Here is a 22136-nt window from a genome sequence, read left to right on the forward strand (position 1 = left end):
TAAAAGATAACACACAATGGTCAATATGTGTACAAAAAAATGTTCAGTATCTCAAGTGCCAGTAAGTGTGAAGAAATTCTTACAGCACATAGTTGGTGAAAATGTACATAAGCAGTCATTATGAAAAATATTATAGACATTCTCCCAAAAAATTGAAGCCTGAGCTACAATATGATCCAGTAATTTTACTGGATACAAATCCCAAACAAGAAAAATCAGGGTGAAGAGAGACCTGCACTCCCATGTTTATCATAGCACTATTTATTCACAGTAGCCAAGAAACAGAAATGATCTATGTTCATTGACTGCTGGGTGGATTTTTGAAAAAGCAGTACAGATACACAATGGAATACTCTTCAGCCATAAAAATGGATGAAATTCTGTCATTTACAATAGTATGTATAGAACTGGAGGACATTGCATTAAGTGAAATAAGCCAGGCACAGATGATATACCACATGATGGAATTCTTGCATGAAATCTAGAATTTACAGAAGTTCAGAGTAAAACAGTTGTTGCCAGAAGCAGAAGACAATAGGAGGTAGAAAGAGAAAAGTGGCAAATGGGTAGGTATTAACTTACACTTATGAAGGAGAAATGAGTTTTGGTGTTGCATTACACAGTAGGGTGGATAGATAGCGAGAAGAAAGCATTTTGAATGTTCACACCAGAAAGAAATAAATGAGAAGACACATGTTTATCCTGATTTCAGTGTTACTCACTGTATGTATATATTGAAACACCACACGGTACCCTGTAAATAGATACAATTTGATGCATTTTTTTTTAAATGGGGGAAAACAAACTCATGTGATTGTTATAACACACTGAAGTACTAAGTCCAGTGAATTCTCACATGCAGTAGTCATATTCCATTAAGTGCCCGACACTGAAATGGAACACTGGATCAAAATTCCAAGGGCAAACCTAGATTAGACTCCCAGGAAACTTTGGCCACCGTACTGTAGTGAGCTAATGAACGCACTGCAACTTTTTATGTGTCTATATTTAAAGGCAGGTCTTTAATACGTGTGGTTGATTCCTTAACACCAAACCTACATCGCACGATACTACAACTCACATCATCAGAATGACACCTAGCTAACACATGTTCGCCCTAAGTTATACCACAGTCTTCTTGCACTCAGTAACACTAGCCAGCACTTAAACACCATGCTCAGGGGACCTTATAAACAGTAAAATCACTGGCCCTTGCCCAGGGAGAAAAAAAAAAAAAAATTACAATACATGGGAAATGTGTGGCAGTAAACAGACCATGACATGGATACGTGCAGCAGGAGAAGGCAGAGGGCTACCTTGTTCAACCTCCGCCTGGAACATGTTCATCAGGCAATTCAAATTATTTGCCTCTCTGAACATAAATCCATGAATAATGAGGACTGACTATACTCACGTACACAGTGAAACAGACATAACCTCCAAACGCATATAAAAGCCAAATGCACAGGAATAGAGCCACTGAGTGTAACTGTGAAGAACAACCAGCTTCATTACTGACATTCTGATGTTTTCTCTTTTGGTTACAAATGTATGAAATCTTGCTTAATTAGCCACAAAACAGCATCTAACATTACAACTTTCCTCTTCATCAATACCTTGTGAAAATTCAAATATCTCACGAGCCTCAATAATAAGAAGTTGATGTGCAAATGCACCATAACTTTATTATGGTAGTGTATTTAGATTTTCTTCCAAATTTTTTGCTTTTATGAACAATAAAATGAAATGAAAAAAAAAAAAAAAAAAATCAGTCTTTCTGATTGTTTTCTAAATTACCAGAAGTAAAATCATTGATTTAAAAGGTCTTAGAATTTTTAAGCTTTAATTTCTATTGCCAAAATACTCTCTAGAATACCCATGTCATTCCACACACTCTACCAGCAATTTGAATGAATTATTAAATCAAAATCTTTGCTACTTGCTAAAATGTAGCATTTTGTTATTTAAAACAATAAAAAATAACAAAACTAAGTATCAAAAAGGGAAAAGTTACTTCCTTATTTATGCATGAAGTTAAAATTTCCAATTTTTATTTCTTCCCTTGAAACGTGCATTTATTTCTTCTTTTGAAAATCTGTCCAAGTATTCTTAATACTATTAATGTCACACCTGACTTCCTAAGAGACTATATTGTTGTGTTTAACACTGTATTTACATATGGGGAGGGGGGAGAGAGATACCATCCACCACTAAACTATAATCTCAGTCCTTTTTATTTTGAGACACAGCCTAAGTTACCCTGGCTGGCTAATGTGAATCCTCCTGCTTCACCTCCCCAGTAGCTGAGATTACAGGCGTGCACCACCAAGTCCAGCTCACTGGGTCTTAAAACTTGGCAGGTAAGAACAGAAAAGTTTTAAAGTAGGAGAAAGTAATGAAATTGCTTCCAATTTTTAAATGGATTTATAAATAATTTAACTCTGTTAATTTAATGATTTAATAATACCATCAACCTACTCTAAGATCCATTTTTCTCCATGGCTCCTTATTAGGATTCAGTTCATAAATGTTATTTCTTCTGACAGCTTCAATATAAGCTTCATGACCCTGTCGAAAATAGATTACCTACAAGAGAGAAGTATACATTTAAAAATTAACAGAACTAAAGAGAAACATAAATTTTGTTTTATGTTCTATAATTTTATTGTTCTCACCTCATCACCCATCTGAGGAACAAAGGGAGACTTTCGAAGTGTGGTGTCAGTTATCCAAACTGGAGGATGAAATTCATATAAATGTTCCAAGCTTGCAAGCTCTGCTGGAGTCATCCTCCGCAAATTCTGCCAAGGGGAAGAGAACAAAGCATGGTGGAGAAGAAGGGGCAAACGTGCACTGAGATACCAAAGAAATGTTACCATTCAGAATCATTGCTTGGCATCACCATCTCATGATTACTTCTGCAGGGCAGAGAGGAGTAATGGGGATCGAATCCAGGGGCACTTAACCACTGAGCCACATCACATGCCAGCCTTTTTATTTTTTTATTTTGAGGCATGATATCACTAAATTGCTTAGGGCCTCACTAACTTGCTGAGGTTGGCTTTGAACTTTCTATCCTCCTGCCTCAAATTCCCAAACTCCTGAGCTGCTGGGATCACAAGCATGTGCCATGTGCCCAGCCTAACAATCACAGCACTGATACCTGCTTCATCCACACACACATAAGAATGGATCACTTCTGAAACCACGGGAGATCTTCCTAGTAGTTTCTTAAAATAACCTCCTGAGTTTCTTTTAGCTTTAGAAAGGTATAAAAATCAATTTACTTCTCCGAACGGTAAAGATGGAGAAGTATTAATAACTGAGGTAGCTTTTCCTAAAATAAGTTTACTTTTTACATTTCACTCTTCCTGGCCTAACACTCTTACTAAATAAGGGCTAGTAAGGTAGCTCAATTGTAGAATGCTTGCCTAGCATTCACAAGGCCATGGATTCCATCCCCAGCACTGCAAAAAAATAAAATTAAAGGAAAAGCTTCAATTTCTCAAAAAATTTTGGTTATTATATATGGATGCCACCACCTCTATAAAAATGTAGATACATATTATTTTTAAATATATGCTTTTCTAGTCAGGCATGGTGGCAAACACCTGTGATCCCAGCAACTCAGATGGCTGAGGCAGGAGAATCAAGAGTTCGAAGTCAGTCTCAGCTGATTAGCAAGGCACTTAGCAACTCAGCAAGACCCTGTCTCTATATAAAATTTAAAAAAGGGCTATAAATGTGGCTCAGTTGTTCAGCACCCCTGGGTTCAATCCCCAGTACAATAAATAAATAAAATAAAATCTATACTTTTCTTACCTCTTTTTTAGGCTTACTTTCCTTCTTTCTCTTCCGTCTTCTTTTTGGAGGAGATAAATTCTCAGTAGATATTTCATCTTCTGAACTACTACAAAATCGAGTAATTCGACGACGGCATGACGTTCGCAAAGGAGGTTGCAAATTGATTCCTGCATCAGCTGTCCAATCAGAGTATCTAGATGAAGAGTCACTGGAGAAGAGAATGTTTTAAGTTGCATGAATCAGAATCTAAAAACTAACAGCAAGGTATCAATGAAGAGAAAAGAGCAGTAAAGAGAAAAGGAAGACCACGGTAAGATTTAACTGAGCATCCTGCCCACACTACCAACAGCTGAAATGGCCAAAGGTCATGACAAAGACAAAAATCTTCACTGATACTAGAAATCAGGAAAGAATGGTAAGTCTGAGGGACTTTTTTCCTTTTAAGTATTCTGTATTAGAGTGGTAGTGGAAGACAACTTCTATTGCCAACAATTGCCTTCCAAGAAAAACAAAGAAAGAAAAAGGTAAAATTGGGCTGGGGATATAGCTCAGTTGGTAGAGTGCTTGCCTCTCAAGCATAAGGCCCTGGATTCGATCCCCAGCACAGCACAAAAAAGAAAAGAAAAGAAAAGAAAAAGGTAAAATTATGGGAAGAATAGAATGTACAACAAAAACCTATGAGCCGGGTGAAATGATACACACCTGTAGTCTCAGTGACTCAGGAAGCTGAGGCAGGAGAAACATACGTTTGAGGTCACCCTCAACAATTCAGCAAGGCCCTAAGCAACATAGGAAGACCCTGTCTTGAAATGGAGAAAAAAAAGAAGGGCGGGGGGGGTGCTGGGGACATGGCTCAGGGATTAATCACCCCTGGGTTCAGTCTCTAGTACTAAAACAAACAAAAACCCCAAGAGAAGCCCCAGCCCCATGCTAGAGAAGGCAGAGGCATGAGATAAAGGCTAGCAATTTTAATGGGCATTGCAAGCTATTGAAGGATGCACTGAGAAATCCAAGGGAAGCATAGCCTTATACCCTGGAAGACAAGTCAAGTCAAAGAGGAAACTAGAAATAAAAAAAAACTAGCCCTTGGCCCACAATTAGCTTCACCAAATACAGAAAAGAACAAAGCCTCCTCTGGGACACTCTTGGCCTCCCTTCAACCATACACCTATCAATCTCTAAAAAACACACATTCAAAAACACAGTTCTTAAAGGTATAGTGTAAAAAAGATATTTTGTTTATAAAGATTTTAAGACCATCTGCTTTATATATAACAAATCAAGTAAAGTTGGAATAAAAAACAATGAATACGAACACACAGAGCAGTGGTTGGTTGGGGATGGGGAGAGGGTAAAGTGAAGTATTGCAGTTCCCAGGTACAGTTTCAGTGCTTCAAGATTACAGGGTTCTGGAGATTAGTGGCACAACAAAGTGAATGTTAACACCACTGAACTGCACGTTTAATACGGTTGGATTTTGCTTAGTTTAGTTTTTTGTGGGGATTGAACCAGGGCCCCAAACATGCCACTCAAGAGATCTACCGCTGAGCCCCATCACAGCCCAAGATATCATCTTCATGTTCTGTACATTCATCAACATTAAAGGAAAAAAATTAATAAGAATGATATTTATGTTCTAAAACACTGCTCCAGGCCAGGCATGGTGGCACACACCTATAATCTCAGCAGCTAGGGAGGCTGAGGCACAAGATCTTGAGTTCAAAACCAGCCTCGGCAATTTAGTGAGACACTAAGCAATTCCGCAAGACTCTGTCTCTAAATAAAATACAAAAAAGGGCTGGGGATGTGGCTCAGGTTTAAGTGTCCCTAAGTTCAATCCCCAGTACTGAACCCACCACACCCCCGGGGGGAGGGGGGGGACACTAAAACACTGCTCCAACTCCTAACCACAATGAAATAAAGTAAGCCAAGAGAGGAAGAGAGGTAAAAGACTATGGTTTGGACCAAGGAAATATCAATGAAAACAGGTAACGAAAGTATTAAGATCTAAGTCATACGCTGATGGGAAAATTTTCTAGACATGGTAATGGATAAGTTGTGTAGAGAGAAAAGGGGAGAATAATGTCCAGGTTTCTGCCTTGATCAGTTAAGAAGATAAAAGTGACATTTACCAAGATGAGAAATCAAGGTTGACAATCTGGTCCTATAAAATTGTGATCCCAAAATTAAATAAAATATAACATGTATTAATAATAAAAATACTACACATAAACTACTAGGTCAAATGTTACTGTCAATTAAATATGCTCAGAATACTTCTAAAGGAATAGCTCTTAATCCAGTATTCTTTGAAGCCTATTAAAAGCTCAATATTAATTTGTTCCAGTTGTGAAAACACTGTTGTTCCTTGAATGTCTTCAAATTGCCTTCCATCCAAGGCTGTGACTAAAATGCTTCAAAGATCAAAATAATTAAGAACAATACCTTGAACTTTCAGAATAACTTTCACTTTTTCTATCACTCTTCCATTCGTCTTCTTCTGAAGAATAAGAACCTTCACTTTGATCACAGGAAGTCTCCTAATTTCAGAGGGGAGGGAAGAAGTCTTAATCTTTTAAGTTAAATAACACATTTTAAAAACTGAACAGTCATCCCAAAAAGATTAAATTATCTAATGACTATGACAATTAGTTTTAAAAGAAAAATTATATAAACTTAAAACAAAGACTTTAAATCCTGGTTCTCATCAAGGCATACACCAAAAGAATACTCAGGAGGCTGCACACTGCTGCCATCAGGACAGAAGGAGGTGCAGCAGACAGCCTGGGGGAGTCTGCAGTCCACAAAGGCCTCTCAGTGGTCTGGCTGCAGCTGTGCTCACAGGTGTGCGGTGGCATCTGACTGCTGCTCCCTTTCAATCCCCTGGGACATGTGATGGCACTGTTTCATACAGTTATTCACCACCATGAATAACATGCTTTAGATCTTTTGCCCATTTTGAAATTGGGTTGTTTCCTTGCTACTAAGATTTTAAGAGGACTTTGTTTATCTTCAATACAAGTCTTTTATCAGATTTTAGTTTTGCAAATATTTTCTCTCAGTCTGTGGTTTGTCTTTTCTCTTAATGGTCTTTTCCTTCTCTTAATAGTATCTTTCTCAGAGCACTTTTTAATTTCAATGTAATTCAAATGATCAATTTTGGTGTTGTATTTAAGAAGTCATTACCACATCCAAGAACACCTAGATTTTATTCCTGTTTATCTACTAGAAGTATTATAACCTTGTGTTTTACATTTACATTATATTTATGATCCTTCCTGAGTTAATTTTTGTGAAAAGTCAGTGTGCACACTCACTTTTCAGTTATTCCAACACCACTCACTGAAGACCATGCTTTGTCTACTGAGTTGTCTCTACTTCTTTGCCAGAGATCAGCGGTATATACTTGTGTTGGTGTGTTTACTGAACTCCCTACATTGTTAATTAGTATTTGTCTGTTCTTGCACCAATACCATCATCTTGAAAACCATAGGTGTACAGTAACTCTTAATGGCAGACAGTGGCAGTCCTTAGATTTGTTCTTTAGAGTGTGTGTTAGCTATCCTGGGGGTATTTTTCCTGACCCCATAAACTTGAAAAATCAGTTTGTCGATATCCACGAAAAAAACTCGCTGGGATTTTGACTGGAATTCTACTGAATCTATTAGATGATGCTAGAGAAAACTAACATCTTCACAAGGGTGTGGGTCAACAGGAACTCACTTCACCAGTGATGGAAATGTAAAATGATACAGCTACTTAGGGAAACAACTTGGCAATTTCTTAAAAAGCTGAACAGAGGTTTAACACATGATCCAGCAATCACACTCCTTGGTATACCCGAATGAGCTGAAAGATTACATCCACATAAAAAATCTGCACATAAAAACCTGCACGTAGGTCCAACGGACAAGAGCATGTAGGCCCTAGGTGGCCTCCGCTGCAGCAGCACAAAACCAAACTTGATTTCCCACCAGATTCTGCTGCCCTGCCAAGGCCTTTGCTCTGCGGCGCCCTGGCCTAGAGCAAAGTCCCTCCTCTGCAGAACACTAGAACGCGAAGTGCAATATCTGTCGTGCGCATTAGAGTCTGAGCCCACCAGATAATGTTTTGAGTAACACTGTTTGTCTAACTTGCAGGAATGAATTCAAGTATTTCCAAAGAATGACCACGACCCCTTCAGTAGAAGGTAAACAGAATCTGGTGATTATGGGTAAGAAAACCTGGTTCTCTATTCCTGAGAAGAATCGACCTTTAAAGGACAGAATTAACATAGTTCTCAGTAGAGATCGCAAGGAACTTCCACAAGCAGCTCATTTTCTTGCCAACAGTCTGAACGATGCCTTAAAACTTACTGAGCAGCCAGAATTAGCAAGTAAAGTAGACATGGTTTGGATAGTAGGAGGCAGTTCTGTTTATAAGGAAGCCATGAATCAACCAGGTCATATTAAACTGTTTGTGACAAGAATCACGCAGGAATTTGAAAGTGACACATTTTTTCCAGAAATTGATTTGGAGAAATATAAACTTCTTCCAGAATACCCAGGTGTTCTTTCTGAGGTCCAGGAGGAGAAAGGCATTAAGTACAAATTTGAAGTATATGAAAAAAATGATTAATGTGAAGACGTTTTCTGATTTATTTCAAGTTATCCCTCCCTCTGAAAAATTATATATTTCTACCTTAGAATAAAAGACTTGTGTTAACTTTAAAAAAAAAAAAAAATCTGCACGTAGGCCGGCTGCAGTGGCTCTCGTCTGTAACCCAGTGCTTCAGGAGGCTGAGACAGGATGATCTCAAGTTCAAAGACAGCCTCAGCAACTTAGTGAGGCCCTAAGCAACTCAGTGAGGCCCTGTCTATAAATAAAATATAAAAAAGGGGTGGGGATGTGGCTCAGTGGTTAAATGACCCTGGCTTCAATCCCCAGTACCAAAAAAAAAAAAAAAAAAAAAAAAATCACACAGATATTTACCAACTACGTTTATAACTGACAAAACCTGGAAGCAACCAAGGTGTACCTCAGGAGGTGAATTAAAAAGCTGCTAACATCTGGGGCAATGGCATATTATATTGTGCTAAAAAGTAAACAGTTATCAAGTCATGAAAAGACATACAGGATACTTAAGAGCATACTAACAAATGAAAGAAATTAATTTTGGCAAAGGCTACATGTATTAAGACTCCAACTACATTATATTCTGAAAAAAGCAACTCTTCAGAGCCTCAAAAATTTTGTTCTGAAAGAGTTAACTATGCAAAGAATGGAGAAATGTTTCTTTAAAAAAAGGGAGGGGGGGATCCCCACTGACCAAAAGTAAGATAACTCAACACCAAAGGCAGCGGACAAGAGCGACCTGATGATCCAGTATGAGCAACGAACCTCAAGACATTAATTAATTAACACCAAAATGATGGAATTTCTTCCACATAGAATGTCAAATAATAAATGTTAAAGGAACTATGGAAGAAAAAATTCACCATTTACAGGCATAATAACAACACATTCAAACTAGAATCACCAATGGCTGCTAAACCTGAGCACACACTGGATATCACAAGAAACTTCCTAATTAAAAAGGAAAAGAAAGTAATTTTATCGTAACTAAACCTAATAAATACTACCTTAACCCAAGAGATCAAGAATGGGACAAAACAAATCACACCACTTCTGATGCCACGTGCTGAGAAGAACACGTTGCCACCCGTGGCACTAGAACAAAAAATGTACAGCTTCAATCTAAACTACTGTTGGGGGCTGGGGAGATGGCTCAGTTGGTAGACAGCTTTGCCTTGCAAGCGTAAGGCCCTGGATTCAATCCCCAGCACTGCAAAAAAAAAAAAAAAAAAAAAGAAAGAAAGAATCTATTCTTCAGAAATGTGAGCACTAAGACTGAGGAACTGTACTGGAGTGAGGGTAACTGATGAACTGAACACCAACACAGGACCTAAGGTAGTCTTTTATTATCAATATTACAGGTACCATTAGCAAAATGTGACAGAGTTGTAGAGCTACACCCAACAATAATGTATTAACATTTCCTGATTTGAATAATTATATCATGGTATTATTAAACAATATCTTATTTGGAAACACCCAGGAAATATCCAAGTGTGGAAAATCATACGCACAACTCAATGTCAAAATGATTAGAGGAAAAAGTAAATACACACAGAAGAATGACAACTTTTAGGGTGAAAAGTAGAATTTATTATTGTTAGAACTTTCCTTATATCTGAGTGTTTGCTATAATGAAAAGTTTAGTTTCCCCAAATGCTCAAATAAATTGATGCTACAGGAAGGCAGAGGCCATGTTCTGAGGTCATAGTGTCTCTGCTTGTTTGTTTCGTACTGGGGACAGAGTCCAGGGGTGCTCTAGCACTACGCTGCATCCTCAGTCCTTTCTAATCTCTTGAGACAAGGTCTCACTACTTTGCTGAGGCTGCCCAGGGAACTTGCAATGTTTCTGCCTCAGCCTCCTGAGTCCCTGGGATGGCAAGCGTGTACCACCATCCCTGGCTCACAGTGCTTCTCACACCAGTGTGGGAAAGTTACAGAAACTTCATGCCTATACCTGTTTTCTCATTTGTAAAACCAGATTTTTGGAGCACTTTATTTCCTACTTGTTGTAAGGATGAAATCATATATTATTTAAAATATTTAGAACAGTGTGCCTAGCATAATAAAATGCATTAATGTTTGTTCCTTTTTTGTAGCAACTGTCATCTTATATTTACCCTATGAATTTTATACCCTAATAGTGGTAATTCTTGTACTTCCATGCCAATCCCAGTGATCCTACTGCACCACAGGAGCCTCTCTAGAGTGATCTTACATATAAGCCTTTATGTACGCGTCCCACGCTTCCCAAAGGCAACCTCCCACAATAGCCACCCTATCATGTGAACTCAAGGCACCCGAGTAGAAGGCAATGGGACACAGCCACACAGTGAAACAGCTGTTTCCAAGACTTGTGCTTGACTCATTAGGGTACCACCTCCTACCAAACTCAAAATCTAAAACCTTTCATTTGAAACAATGTGAGTAACCTGGTGGTTCAATTCCATATCATACATTGGACTTTATAAAAGTTTTAGCTAGTGTACAGGCAAGAAAAGAGGGGGTAGAATCATCCAATATAAAGAGAAGAGAAAATAACTAAATGATTTTTTAAAAAGGAAAATTACATGTAGCCATGTCACAGCAAGACAAATCAGATCTCAGAGGAAGTAATGTTATACTAGAAAAACTGGGCCTTGAACTTGTGGTTCCACCTCCAGCACTTCCTGCTTGTGGAACTCCACAGAAGCCCTTATGGGTCTCATTCTGCTCATCTGTACAAGATAAGGCAATGTTACCTAGCCAGACAGTGGGCTGCATACATCAGATAAATCTGGATGAAATAAAATGAAGATATTTCTGCACCCTATGATGAATGTTTCATAGGCCTATAAAATGTTTCACGAGTTTCACATAAATTCTTAATAAACACACAATGCCCCTGTGAGGAAAATAATATTATCCCCTCTTCAAAACTGTGAAAAGGTTCAGAGATGTTTTTTTAAAAGTCAGTGAGAGCAGATTACAGCATCCAGAGTCAACCAAGACCTGGTTTCTACTCTTAATTTCATGCTTTTCCCAGTGAACCCTAGTAGCCAAAGGTTAAATAGATCAATCATTAAGGCTCAGATTATAAAAGTTCTAAAATCAAAGTGTGCCTTAAACAGAATATACAGATAAGCAAATTCATACATGTCCTATAATAAACCAGAAAGTGAGGAAAAGAATGACTTGAAGGCAGCAGTCGGCCACAGTGTAGAAGGAAAGGCAACTTGTGTCCTGGCTACTAGGGCTTTAGAAACACACACAAGGAATTTCATTCATGACAAAATCTTAACTGCTCTACTTCAAATCCCAACACAAAGTATACTGCAGAAAATATCTTCAGTAGATCTAAAGAAATGTTTCGAGAAGTACACGATGCCATTACCACAGAGTACAACTCAGGCACTGGTATTTGCTGGAAGCAACTGGAAGGCATGAGACACAGCAGCTGCCTGAGTGCTAATTTTATAGAATGCTCAGGGGTCACTCGGCTTTCTATCCACCTGCACAGCACCCACAACCATCTGAGTCACAGGGGCTGAGACGGAGAGCAGAAACCTACGGATGAGACTGAACTCTACGACAGTGAGCTACCAGCATTCTGACTCCCAGTCTAACTGATCCACCACCCGAGACAGTGAAGAACAGGTATCTCATGCTATTTCAAGATGCTGGTAAGGTTTATCATAAATTACCCAAACATTAAGAAATGGTTACAATATGTCAAAACACTATAAGTAAGAAACACTGTAAAAACAAACAACATAAAATAAAATCATTATAAATGAAGTTTAGGGGCTGGAGTTGTAGCTCAGTGGTAGAGCACTTGCCTAGCAGGTGTGAGGCACTGGGTTCAATCCTCAGCACCACATAAATACATAAAATAAAGGCACTGCATCCATCTACAACTAAAAATATTTTTAAAAGATAAAAAAAAAAAGTGAAGTTCTGATGACAAGAGCAGCTGACATCACTGTATATTAGGCACTATTTTAATCCTGGGACATTATGACCTACATTTACCCTCATAATCCCTTTGAGGACATCCTATTACAGCGACACAGACACAGAAAGGCTAAGAAACTTGCCTAGGTAGACGAATCTGTATTTTAACTCCAACCCCAAGCATGACTACCTTCTAAAAGGAGGTAAGTGAACTGTTTGACCATGTGGAACATGTTATTCCCCAAAATGTTACTGAATCAGAAAACACTGACAGTGGGCGGTGGTGTGACACAGAGATAGAGCACTTGCCTAGCACGTATGAGACTCTGGGTTCGATCCTCAGCACCACATATAAATAAAAAATAAAGGTCCACTGACCACTAAAAAAAAATTAAACAAAAAAAAGACACTGACATTAACCACTCTTCCCCCAAAATTGATTTCCCCCCCAAAATAACAAACAATAACTTACATATACAAACATTAAAGGTCAAGCAAAGGGGGTTAAGACAGAGTTCTCAGATACAACGTTAGAAACACAAATGATGAAAGAAAAAAACAAAATGTCGTCAAAATTTTATACTCAAAGGATACTATAAAAAAAATGAAGACAACCCACAGAATGGGAGAAAATATTTGTAAGTCATACGTCTGCGAAAGGACTTATGTCTAGAATACACATAGAACTCCTACAGCAATAAAGAGACACAAATCCAAATTGAAAAATGGGCTACCAACTTAAATAGATAGTTATCCAAACATGTAGAAATAAGCACATGAAAATGTTCAACATTCTTAGTCATTGGAGAAATGCAAATGAAACCAGAATATGCCACTTAGCTAGGTAGCTTAAATGAAAAAGAGAATTAACGAGTGTCAGCACACAGAAAACTGGAACTCTCATACATTAGTGATGGACATATAAAATAGTACAGCTGCTCTGGAAAACAGTCTGACAAATTATCAAAAAGTTAAAATGATTTCCCATATGACCCCGCAAATCAACTCTTGGGTATATACCTAAGGGCTGAATACATATGTGCATACAGACCCACAAATGAATGTTAACAGGCAGCACTGTTCAAAAAGTCAAAAAGTAGAAACACAAATGACCACAGCTAGAGAATAAATTAAAAAACAGTGGCGTAAAACTGTACAACTCAATATTACTAGGTAATAAAGAATAAAACTGATACATGCTCCACACAGCTTAGCCTTAAAAACATTAAGCCATGTGAAAGATACCACACTAGATGACACAAAATCAAACTGTACAATTCCACTTAAATGAAATGTCCAGAATAGGCAAATGACAGACAGAATATTAGGAGTTGACAAGGATTTGGGAGTAAGGAGGAAGTAACTACAAATGGGCATACAGTTTCATTAGAAGGGATGAAAATGTTTAGAAATTAAATAATGGTGACAATAATACCATTGGATCATATACATCTTTGGTGTGTGAACAACAACAAAGCTTGTTAGAAACTTTCAACTTAAAAGAAAAATTCAAATTCAAGCCACATATGATGACATGAGTTCACCACCCAAGCTACTTGGGAGAGACACTCAAGGAGAAAAAAGAAAAAAAATAAATAAATCACTGGAGTCCAGGAGCTCAAGGTCAGCCTGGGTGGTACAGCAAGATACCACTGCCTCCTCCCCAACATCGAAGCATGAAATTTAATCTTAATTCCTGGAGGATATTGCATTTTCACATAAATCTCGCATAGATTCAAAGAATTGAGGCAAATTCATTTAGAATTATCTTATGTATTTAAACTTACTGCACTCACTTGTCTTCCAGAACCTGAAGACTCATTTCCAGAGGATAACTCACAATGGCCAACATTTCTTCTACCATAATTTGGATATTTACGCCTGCATGTCCTCTGTCTAGATTGTGACACCAAAACCATTGAATCCAGCTGAAACAAAGAAATATGCAGATGAAAATCTACACCTAAATAAGGACAGTGTCAGCAAAATGTCCTCCTATCAAGTTCCCAAAATTACTTAAGGCAAAAATAAAAGATTTTAAAAAGTAAATATTCTTGAATAATAGATTTCCTTAAGCTTGGCATTTTTACTTTCAAGAGCCTTAGAAGACATGAGGAAAAGCACCTTAGATCATCATTTTTCACACTACATTCTAAGTTAACTGATTTATAATGGGTTAAAGTAACAATAACTAAAAAAGGATGATGCTTACATGTATCTCAAAAGTTATGAAAATCTTTACATGATGCAATAATCAAAATTAAGGAATGCATTACTATTTGTATACCTAGGTATAGATACGTATTTGGAATAATTCTCAAGCACTAGCTATAATTATTTACAGATTTTTAAGTTTTCAGATGAATTTTGTTAGTGCTTTTCAGTTCTTATGAAAATTTTTAATAGCATATTTCTATCGAACCAAATTTTTTTCAAAATCTGTCAAATAAAAATAACTACTATACACAATGGACTTTACTCAGTCATAAGGAGGAATGACTTTATGATATTTGCCGGTAAATGGATGAATCTGGAAACTCATGCTAGGTGAAGTAAGCCAGTTCCCCAAAAAAATTAAAAAATAAAAAATAAAGGTTGAATGTTTTCTCTGGATATGTGGAACCTAACCCACAATAAAGGGGGCAGAGAACTGAAGTTCAGTGGATTAGACAAAGGGGAATGAAAGGAAGGAAAGAAAAGGAAAGAGTGGAATGAATTTAATTTAACTTTCCTACATACATATATGTATACACCACAGTAGATCTTACCATTGCGTTTAAAAAAAAAAAAAAAAATATATATATATATATATGTATGTATATGTATATATGAGTAAATGGCAGAAAGATCAAGAGGGAAGGGAGCAGGGAGTGATGAAGGGGCAGGAGAGATACTGGGATCTGAATTAGAACAAGATATATTCCATGTGTGTATAATTATATCAAAATGAATTCTATCATCTGTAACTAAAAAGAATCAGTAAAAATGTTTAAAAAGAGTCTACTTTAAAAAATAAATTACTGATTTTAATTTTTTTAAAAAAAGACATGCCACTCCCCAAACACCAAAGTCAAATACACTATACCAAAGTCAATGCACTATACCACTTCTTGGTATTTATCCCAAAGAACTAAAGTCATCACACGACAGTGATACACGTATGCCCAAAATTCACAACATCCAAACTATGGAGCCATAATTCAGTAGCAAAATTCACAATACCAAACTATGGAACCAGCCTACAAGCCCATCAATGGATGAATGGATTTAAAAAATGAGATATAGGGCTAGGGATATAGTGCAGTTGGTAGAGTACCTGCCTCGCAAGCACAAGGCCCTGGGTTCAATCCCCAGTACCACCAAAAAAAAAAAAAGAGAGAGAGAGAGATATACACACAATAGAGTTTTATTCAATCATAAAAAGAATGAAATTTTTTTATTTGCAGGAAAATGGATGGAAACTGAAAACATTATGTTAAGCAAAATAAACCAAACTCAGAAGGTCAAGGGTCATGCTCTCTCTCTAGAGGAGGAAGGGAAGGTGGAGTATCAGGAAAACTGAAGGGACACCAATAGAGGAAAGGGACCAGGGGAGGAATGAAGGAGAGAAAGGGGAAATAGTGAGGAATGATATTAGCCAAATTAAATTTTAATACTGTGTGCATGTATGAATATGTAACAAAGAGTCCCATCATTATGTACAAATATTATGATGCCATAAAAATACAGAAAAAATTACTCAATGAAATCACCTATTCGTTGAACATAATGCAAAAATCAATTTCCACACAGGGGCAGTCTGTCTGATGAGCCCTGGTCGGTTTTAGAATTTCAATATTAACAGGAACTGATCTTAAACTCTGCTTTCCTTAATATGTCAGTCCAAATTTTTGTTAAAGCAAAAACTACTAATGAGTTCCATGACTGATAACAGGTAACATGTGGACCAGAACTTTCACTAACAAAAACAAGGAAATCTGCAAAACACTTTTTAAAAGATAATCAACCATGAAGACACTATGTATCTATAAAAAGGCTATGAAAATTTACAGAGATAAGAAAAAAAAAATTTTTAATACTCTAAAATTTCATTCTGAAAGAAGAAGCTGAAAAGTTTAGCAAGTAAACAAAAAACTGACAGACTAACTCTTAAGTTAGGCTAGCAAAATTGCAATTCACAGCCTCCTAAACGCAGGAGAATCTCCCAGGTTTAGACTGTTGGCCTACGGCTACACCTAGGTCTACAGATGACCCACAGTGAAACAGTAACCCCAAGGAACATAAGCCTACTGTTTTCTGGAAAAGGCAACACAGGCTTGGCAATGGCCCTAGATGTATGCCAGAAAGAAATCAACGGCTACACCTAGGTCTACAGATGACCCACAGTGAAACAGTAACCCCAAGGAACATAAGCCTACTGTTTTCTGGAAAAGGCAACACAGGCTTGGCAATGGCCCTAGATGTATGCCAGAAAGAAATCAAATGTTCTCTAGGGACAGAAAGACATCCTATGCTTCAAATCTCTGACACTTAACATTCCATTAAAACACACACACAAGAAAATGTCACTGTAAAAACTGAGAAAAACTAACATACGATGGGAACTGGTCCAAAGGAAAGCAAATTATTGAATAATGAAATTATCAGATCTCAGCTTTTAAAATAACTATGGCTGACTTTTCAGAACTTAAAATGAAAATTTAGAACAAAAAAATAACTAAAATTAAGAACTCAAAAGGATTAACAGTGGATTGTGCACACCTATGAGTCATAAAATAATCTAACAGTAGTAAATAGCATAAAAAAAGAAATGAACAGGAAACATCTGATATACAAGTAACTGGAAAGAAGGGAGAGAAAGTAAAGATGGAAACATACAACATACACAACAGTCAAAGAAAGCTAGCAGAGCTGTATCACCTAAATGGATTACAGGAAAAAACATCAAAGACAAAGTAATAATTCACAAAAATAAAAGGCTCAATACAGTAGGAAAAAGGAAAGTCCTAATTTGCACCAAATAACATGTCTTGGAATCAAATAAAGCAAAAATGTAAAGAACTAGCAATAAGTACCAAGAGAAATATCTACATTTTTTTTATCACATATATCACTATGGGAAGTAATACAACATTTTGAAATCATGTATGGCATTAATTAGTAAGATGAAATATATATGATCCTTATGATCCAACAATTCATTTCAAGGCCTACCTCAAACAGAAATACATATGCTATACCAAGAGACAGACATGTACAAAAATATTGAAAATAGTATTGTTCTCAACAGGGAAAATATGAAAACAAGCTAAATGTCCTTCCACAATAGACTAAGGATCAACATAGTTACTATATAACAATGAAAACAAATGACCCACAACTACTCATAACACAAATAAATCTCACAAGGTTCACCGACCCAAGCCACGCACAAAAGATTACATATTTTCTGATTCCATTTACATCGCTGCTTCCTAATTTTTTTGCCACAGTACAGAAAATAATTCACACTTTTCTTGTCCCATGAAATTTTAATTTCACAGATATAATGTATATGCTTTAAAGACCTGTGCTACAAAAACTTGACTATAACACTTAAGCCTCTTCGCTTAATAGAGGGTTAAAAATAACCAAATTTCTGGGGCTGGGGATGTGGGTCAGTGGTAAAGCACTTGCCTAGCATGTGTGAGGCCCTGACCTCAATCCTCAGCACCACAAAGAAAAAACAAAACAAAACAAAACAAAAAAACCTACAATTTTTATTAAACGTTAAATTTAAAACATGGAAGCCAGGTGCAATGTTGCACAACTGAAATCTCAGTGACTTGGGAGGCTGAGACAAGAGGATGGAAAGTTTAAAGTCAGCCTCACCAACTTAGCAAGACCCTATCTCAAAACTTAAAATAAAAAGGGCTGGGGGTATAACTCAGTGGTAGAGTATCTGTGGATTCAATTTCCAGTATCTGTATTAAAAAAAAAAAAAAAAATTATTTTTTAAAATAAAATGTGGAAACTATTCATTTTTTACTTTATACTCAGCTGTTGAATAAATTAGTGAAACAGCTAGTTCAACTTACATATGCAAATTAGAAATTTATAAATATTAAACAGCAAGGTAGTAGAGTACTTTAAAATATTTCAAAATTTATTTTCCCAAAAAAGGCAAAATATTCAAAATATGAATTTCATAAAAATAATTTTAGTGAACCTGTTAAAAATGATTGAGTTAAGAGCAGAGATGCACCCATGTAATCCCAGGGAGGCTGAGGCAGGATAACTACAAGTTCGAGACCAACCTCAGCAAGTTAGCAAGGCCCTAAGGACTTAGCAAGACCCTGTTTCAAAATGAAACATAGAAAAAGGGCTGAGAATGTGGCTCAGTGCCTCCGCAACCCTAGGTCAAACCCAGGTACAAAAAAAAAAAATTTTTTTTTGATGTACAAAAATGTCCTTAATTACAGGCATTAAGTATTCATTCAGACAGTAAACTTTTTTCTTTTCAGCACTTCACATAATGAGCTCCATCACTTTAAAATTGAACTATATATGTGTACAGATACATACAAATACAGACATGTGTGTGCATACACACGTGCCCTTTTTGTGTACACACAGTGCCTTTAGCATGCTGTGGTGTATGTACTAACAAGCTACACCCCCAGCCCCTATTTCTATTTAATTCTCAAAGTTCAACTTAAATACAAAAGTGCAGACCGTCGTGCTTCAACAGGACCCTCAATAGAAATGTACACACAAGCTTCTCCCATGACTTGAAGACAGAGCACTCAAAAAATCCTCAAATAACAACCACCTATCAGTACAGCTCCCCTGCCCCAAGGTTGTACACTGTAAATTCACACCATTCATGTAACCATACATGAATATAGGTTAATATTGTCTCATTATACTGTTTTTCCATCCCCACCCCCTCCCACCCCTTTTGCCTCTATACCATCCAAAGTTCCTTCATTATTCTCCTCCCCCCATCACCCCCTCTTGTTATATATTGTCATGCACTTATCAGAGAAAACATTTGGCCTTTGGTTTTTTGGGCTTGGCCTATTTCACTTAGCATATTTTCCAACTTCATCCAATTATAAGCAAATGCCATAATTTTATTCTTCTTTACATCTGAGTAATATTCCATTGTGTACTACAGTTTCTTTATCCATTCATCAATTGAAGGCATCTAGGTTGGTTCCACAATCTACCTACTGTGAATTGAGCTGCTATGAACACTGAAGTGACTACATCACTGTAGTATGCTGATTTTAAGTCCTCTGGGTATACACTGAGGAGTGGGATAGCTGGGTCAAATGTTGGGTCCATTCCAAGTTTTCTGAGGCATCTCCATACTGCTTTCCAGAGTGGCTGCACCAATTTGCAACTCCACCAGCAATGTATGAGTGTGCCTCTTTCCCCACATCCACGCCAACACTTACTATTGCTTGTGTTCCTGATAATAGCCATTCTAACTGCAGTTAGATGAAATCTTAGGGTGGTTTTAATTTGCATTTCTCTGATTACTAGGGATGATGAGCACTTTTTCATGTATTTGTTGATCACCTGTATATCCTCTTCTGTGTAGTGTCTGCCCATTTCCTTAGCCCATTTATTGATTGGGTTCTTTGTACTTTGGGTGTAAAGTTTTTTAAGTTTTTTATAAACTTTGGAGATGAGTGCTCTGTCTAAAGTGTGTGTGGAAAAGATTTTCTCCCTCTCTGTAGGCTCTCTTTTCACATTATTGTTTCCTGTGCTGAGAAAAAACTTTTTAGTTTGAATCTATCCCATTTATTGATTCTTGCTTTTAATTCTTGTGCTATGGGGGTCTTGTTAATGAAGTCTGGTCCTAAGTCAACATGATGGAGATTCGGGCCTACTTTTTCTCCTATTTGTTGAAGGGTCTCTGATCTAATTCCTAAATCCTTGAGCCATTTGAGCTGAGTTTTGTACAGGGCAAGAGATAGGGGTCTAATTTCATTTTACTGCATATACATCTCCAGTTTTGCCAGCAAAATTTGTTGAACAGGCTTAGTTTTTTGCCCCTTGTCTAGTACGTGGTTACTGTACTTATATGTGGATATGTCTCCGTGTCTTCTACCCTGTACCACTGATCTACCTGTCTATTTTGGTGCCAATACCATCCGTTTTTGTTACTATTGCTCTATAGTAGAGTTTAAGGTCTGGTATTGTAATACCTCCTCCATCACTCTTCCCGCCCAGGATTGCTCTGGCTATTCTGGATCATTTGTTCTTCCAGATGAATTGCATGATTGCTTTTTCTGTTTCTGTGAGAAATGTCATAGGGATTTTAATTGGAATTGCATTAAATCTGTATAGTGCCTTTGGAAGTACGGCCATTTTGATAATATTAATTCTGCCTATCCAAGAACACGGGAGATCTTTTCATATTCTAAGGTCTTCCTCAATTTCTTTCTTCAATGTTTTGTAGTTTTCACTAAAGATATCTTTCACCTCTTTGGTTAGATTGATTCCCAAGTTTGTTTTGTTTTGTTTTGTTTTGTTTTGTTTTGTTTTGTTTTTGAGGCTATTGCAAATGGAGATATTTTCCTCATTTCCCGTTCAGATTTTTCATCACTTATGTATAAAAATGCTTTAGATTTATGTGTGTTGATTTTATATCCTGCTATTTTACTGAATTCATTTATGATGTCTAAAAGTTTTCTGGAGGAGTTTTTTGGATCCTCTAAATAGATAATCATATCAGCAAATAGTGACACCTTGAGTTCCTCTTTTCCTATTCATATCCCTTTAATTTCTTTGGTCTGTCTAATTGCTCTGGATAGTATTTCAAGGACGATGTTGAATAGAAGTGGTGAAAGAGGGCATCCCTGTCTTGTTCCCATTTTAAAGGGAATGCTTTCAGTTTTTCTCCATTAAGACTGGTGTTGGGGCTGGAGATATAGCTCAGCTGGTGGATGCTTGCCTTGCAAGCATAAGGCCCTGGGTTCAATCCTCAGCACCACAAAAAAAAAAAAAAAAAAAAAAAAAAAAAATGGTGTTGGCCATGGGCTACCAAAAATAGCCTTTACAAAGTTCAGGTATGTTCCTACTTTCCCTATTTTTTCTAGTGTTTTGAGCATGAAGGGGTGTTGTATTTTGCTGAACGCTTTTTCTGCGTCAATTAAAATAACCATATGATTCTTATCCTTAAGTCTATTCACATGATGGATTACGTTTATTGATTTACAGATGTTAAACCATCTTTGCATTCCAGGGATGAACCCCACTTGATCATGGTGCACAATTTTCGTAATGTGTTTTAGGATATGGCTTGCCAGTATTTTGTTCTGGCATCTATATTCATCAAGGATATTGGTCTAAAATTTTCTTTCCTTGATGGGTCTTTGCCTGGTTTGGGTAGGAGGGTCATATTAGCTTCACAGAATGAGTCTGGTAGGGTTCCCTCCTTTTCTATTTCCTGGAATACTTTGAGAAGTATTGGAATGAGTTCTTCTTTGAAGGTCTCATAGAACTCGGCTGAGAATCCATCTGGTCCTGGGCTTTTCTTGGTTGGTAGGCTTTTGATGCCTTCTTCTATTTCACTGCTTGTTACTGATCTGTTTAAATTGTGTATGTCCTCCTGGTTCAGTTTGAGAGGAGCATGTGTCTCTACAAATTTGTCGACGTCTTCAATATTTTCTATTTTGTTGAAATACAGATTTTCAAAGTAGCTTCTCATTTATGTTCTGTATCTCAGTGGTGTCTGTCGTGGTATTTCCTTTTTCATCACGAATTTTGGTAATTTGAGTTTTCTCTCTCCT

General features: G+C 37.0%; 2 protein-coding genes across 4 annotated transcripts in view; one reads left to right on the forward strand and one right to left on the reverse strand.

Annotated features, from left to right (window-relative positions):
* Brwd1 (bromodomain and WD repeat domain containing 1) overlaps positions 1 to 22136 on the reverse strand; it is a 119816-nt gene that overhangs the window by 46017 nt on the left and 51663 nt on the right. For 2 of the 3 annotated variants that reach the window (XM_047563872.1, XM_047563870.1), the window contains exons 21-25: positions 14139 to 14279; positions 6250 to 6344; positions 3823 to 4012; positions 2676 to 2801; positions 2479 to 2586 (exon numbers count right to left, since the gene is read on the reverse strand). In XM_047563872.1, coding sequence (XP_047419828.1) covers positions 2479 to 2586; positions 2676 to 2801; positions 3823 to 4012; positions 6250 to 6344; positions 14139 to 14279 — 660 coding nt within the window. The remainder of the gene's footprint in view (positions 1 to 2478; positions 2587 to 2675; positions 2802 to 3822; positions 4013 to 6249; positions 6345 to 14138; positions 14280 to 22136) is intronic. The other variant, XM_047563871.1, reaches the window with a different exon arrangement.
* On the forward strand, positions 7742 to 8510 carry LOC124992704 (dihydrofolate reductase-like). The gene is made up of 2 exons (XM_047563873.1): positions 7742 to 7749; positions 7944 to 8510. Exon 2 carries the CDS (start codon positions 7969 to 7971, stop codon positions 8419 to 8421), a length of 453 nt encoding a protein of 150 aa, XP_047419829.1. The 5' UTR covers positions 7742 to 7749; positions 7944 to 7968; the 3' UTR covers positions 8422 to 8510.

This window comes from Sciurus carolinensis, chromosome 9 (assembly GCF_902686445.1).
Source record: "Sciurus carolinensis chromosome 9, mSciCar1.2, whole genome shotgun sequence".
Lineage (NCBI taxonomy): Eukaryota > Metazoa > Chordata > Mammalia > Rodentia > Sciuridae > Sciurus > Sciurus carolinensis.

Bases quoted from the DNA above. Each gene is read 5' to 3' on its own strand.
- LOC124992704 (XM_047563873.1), top strand. From the start codon at position 7,969: ATGACCACGACCCCTTCAGTAGAAGGTAAACAGAATCTGGTGATTATG.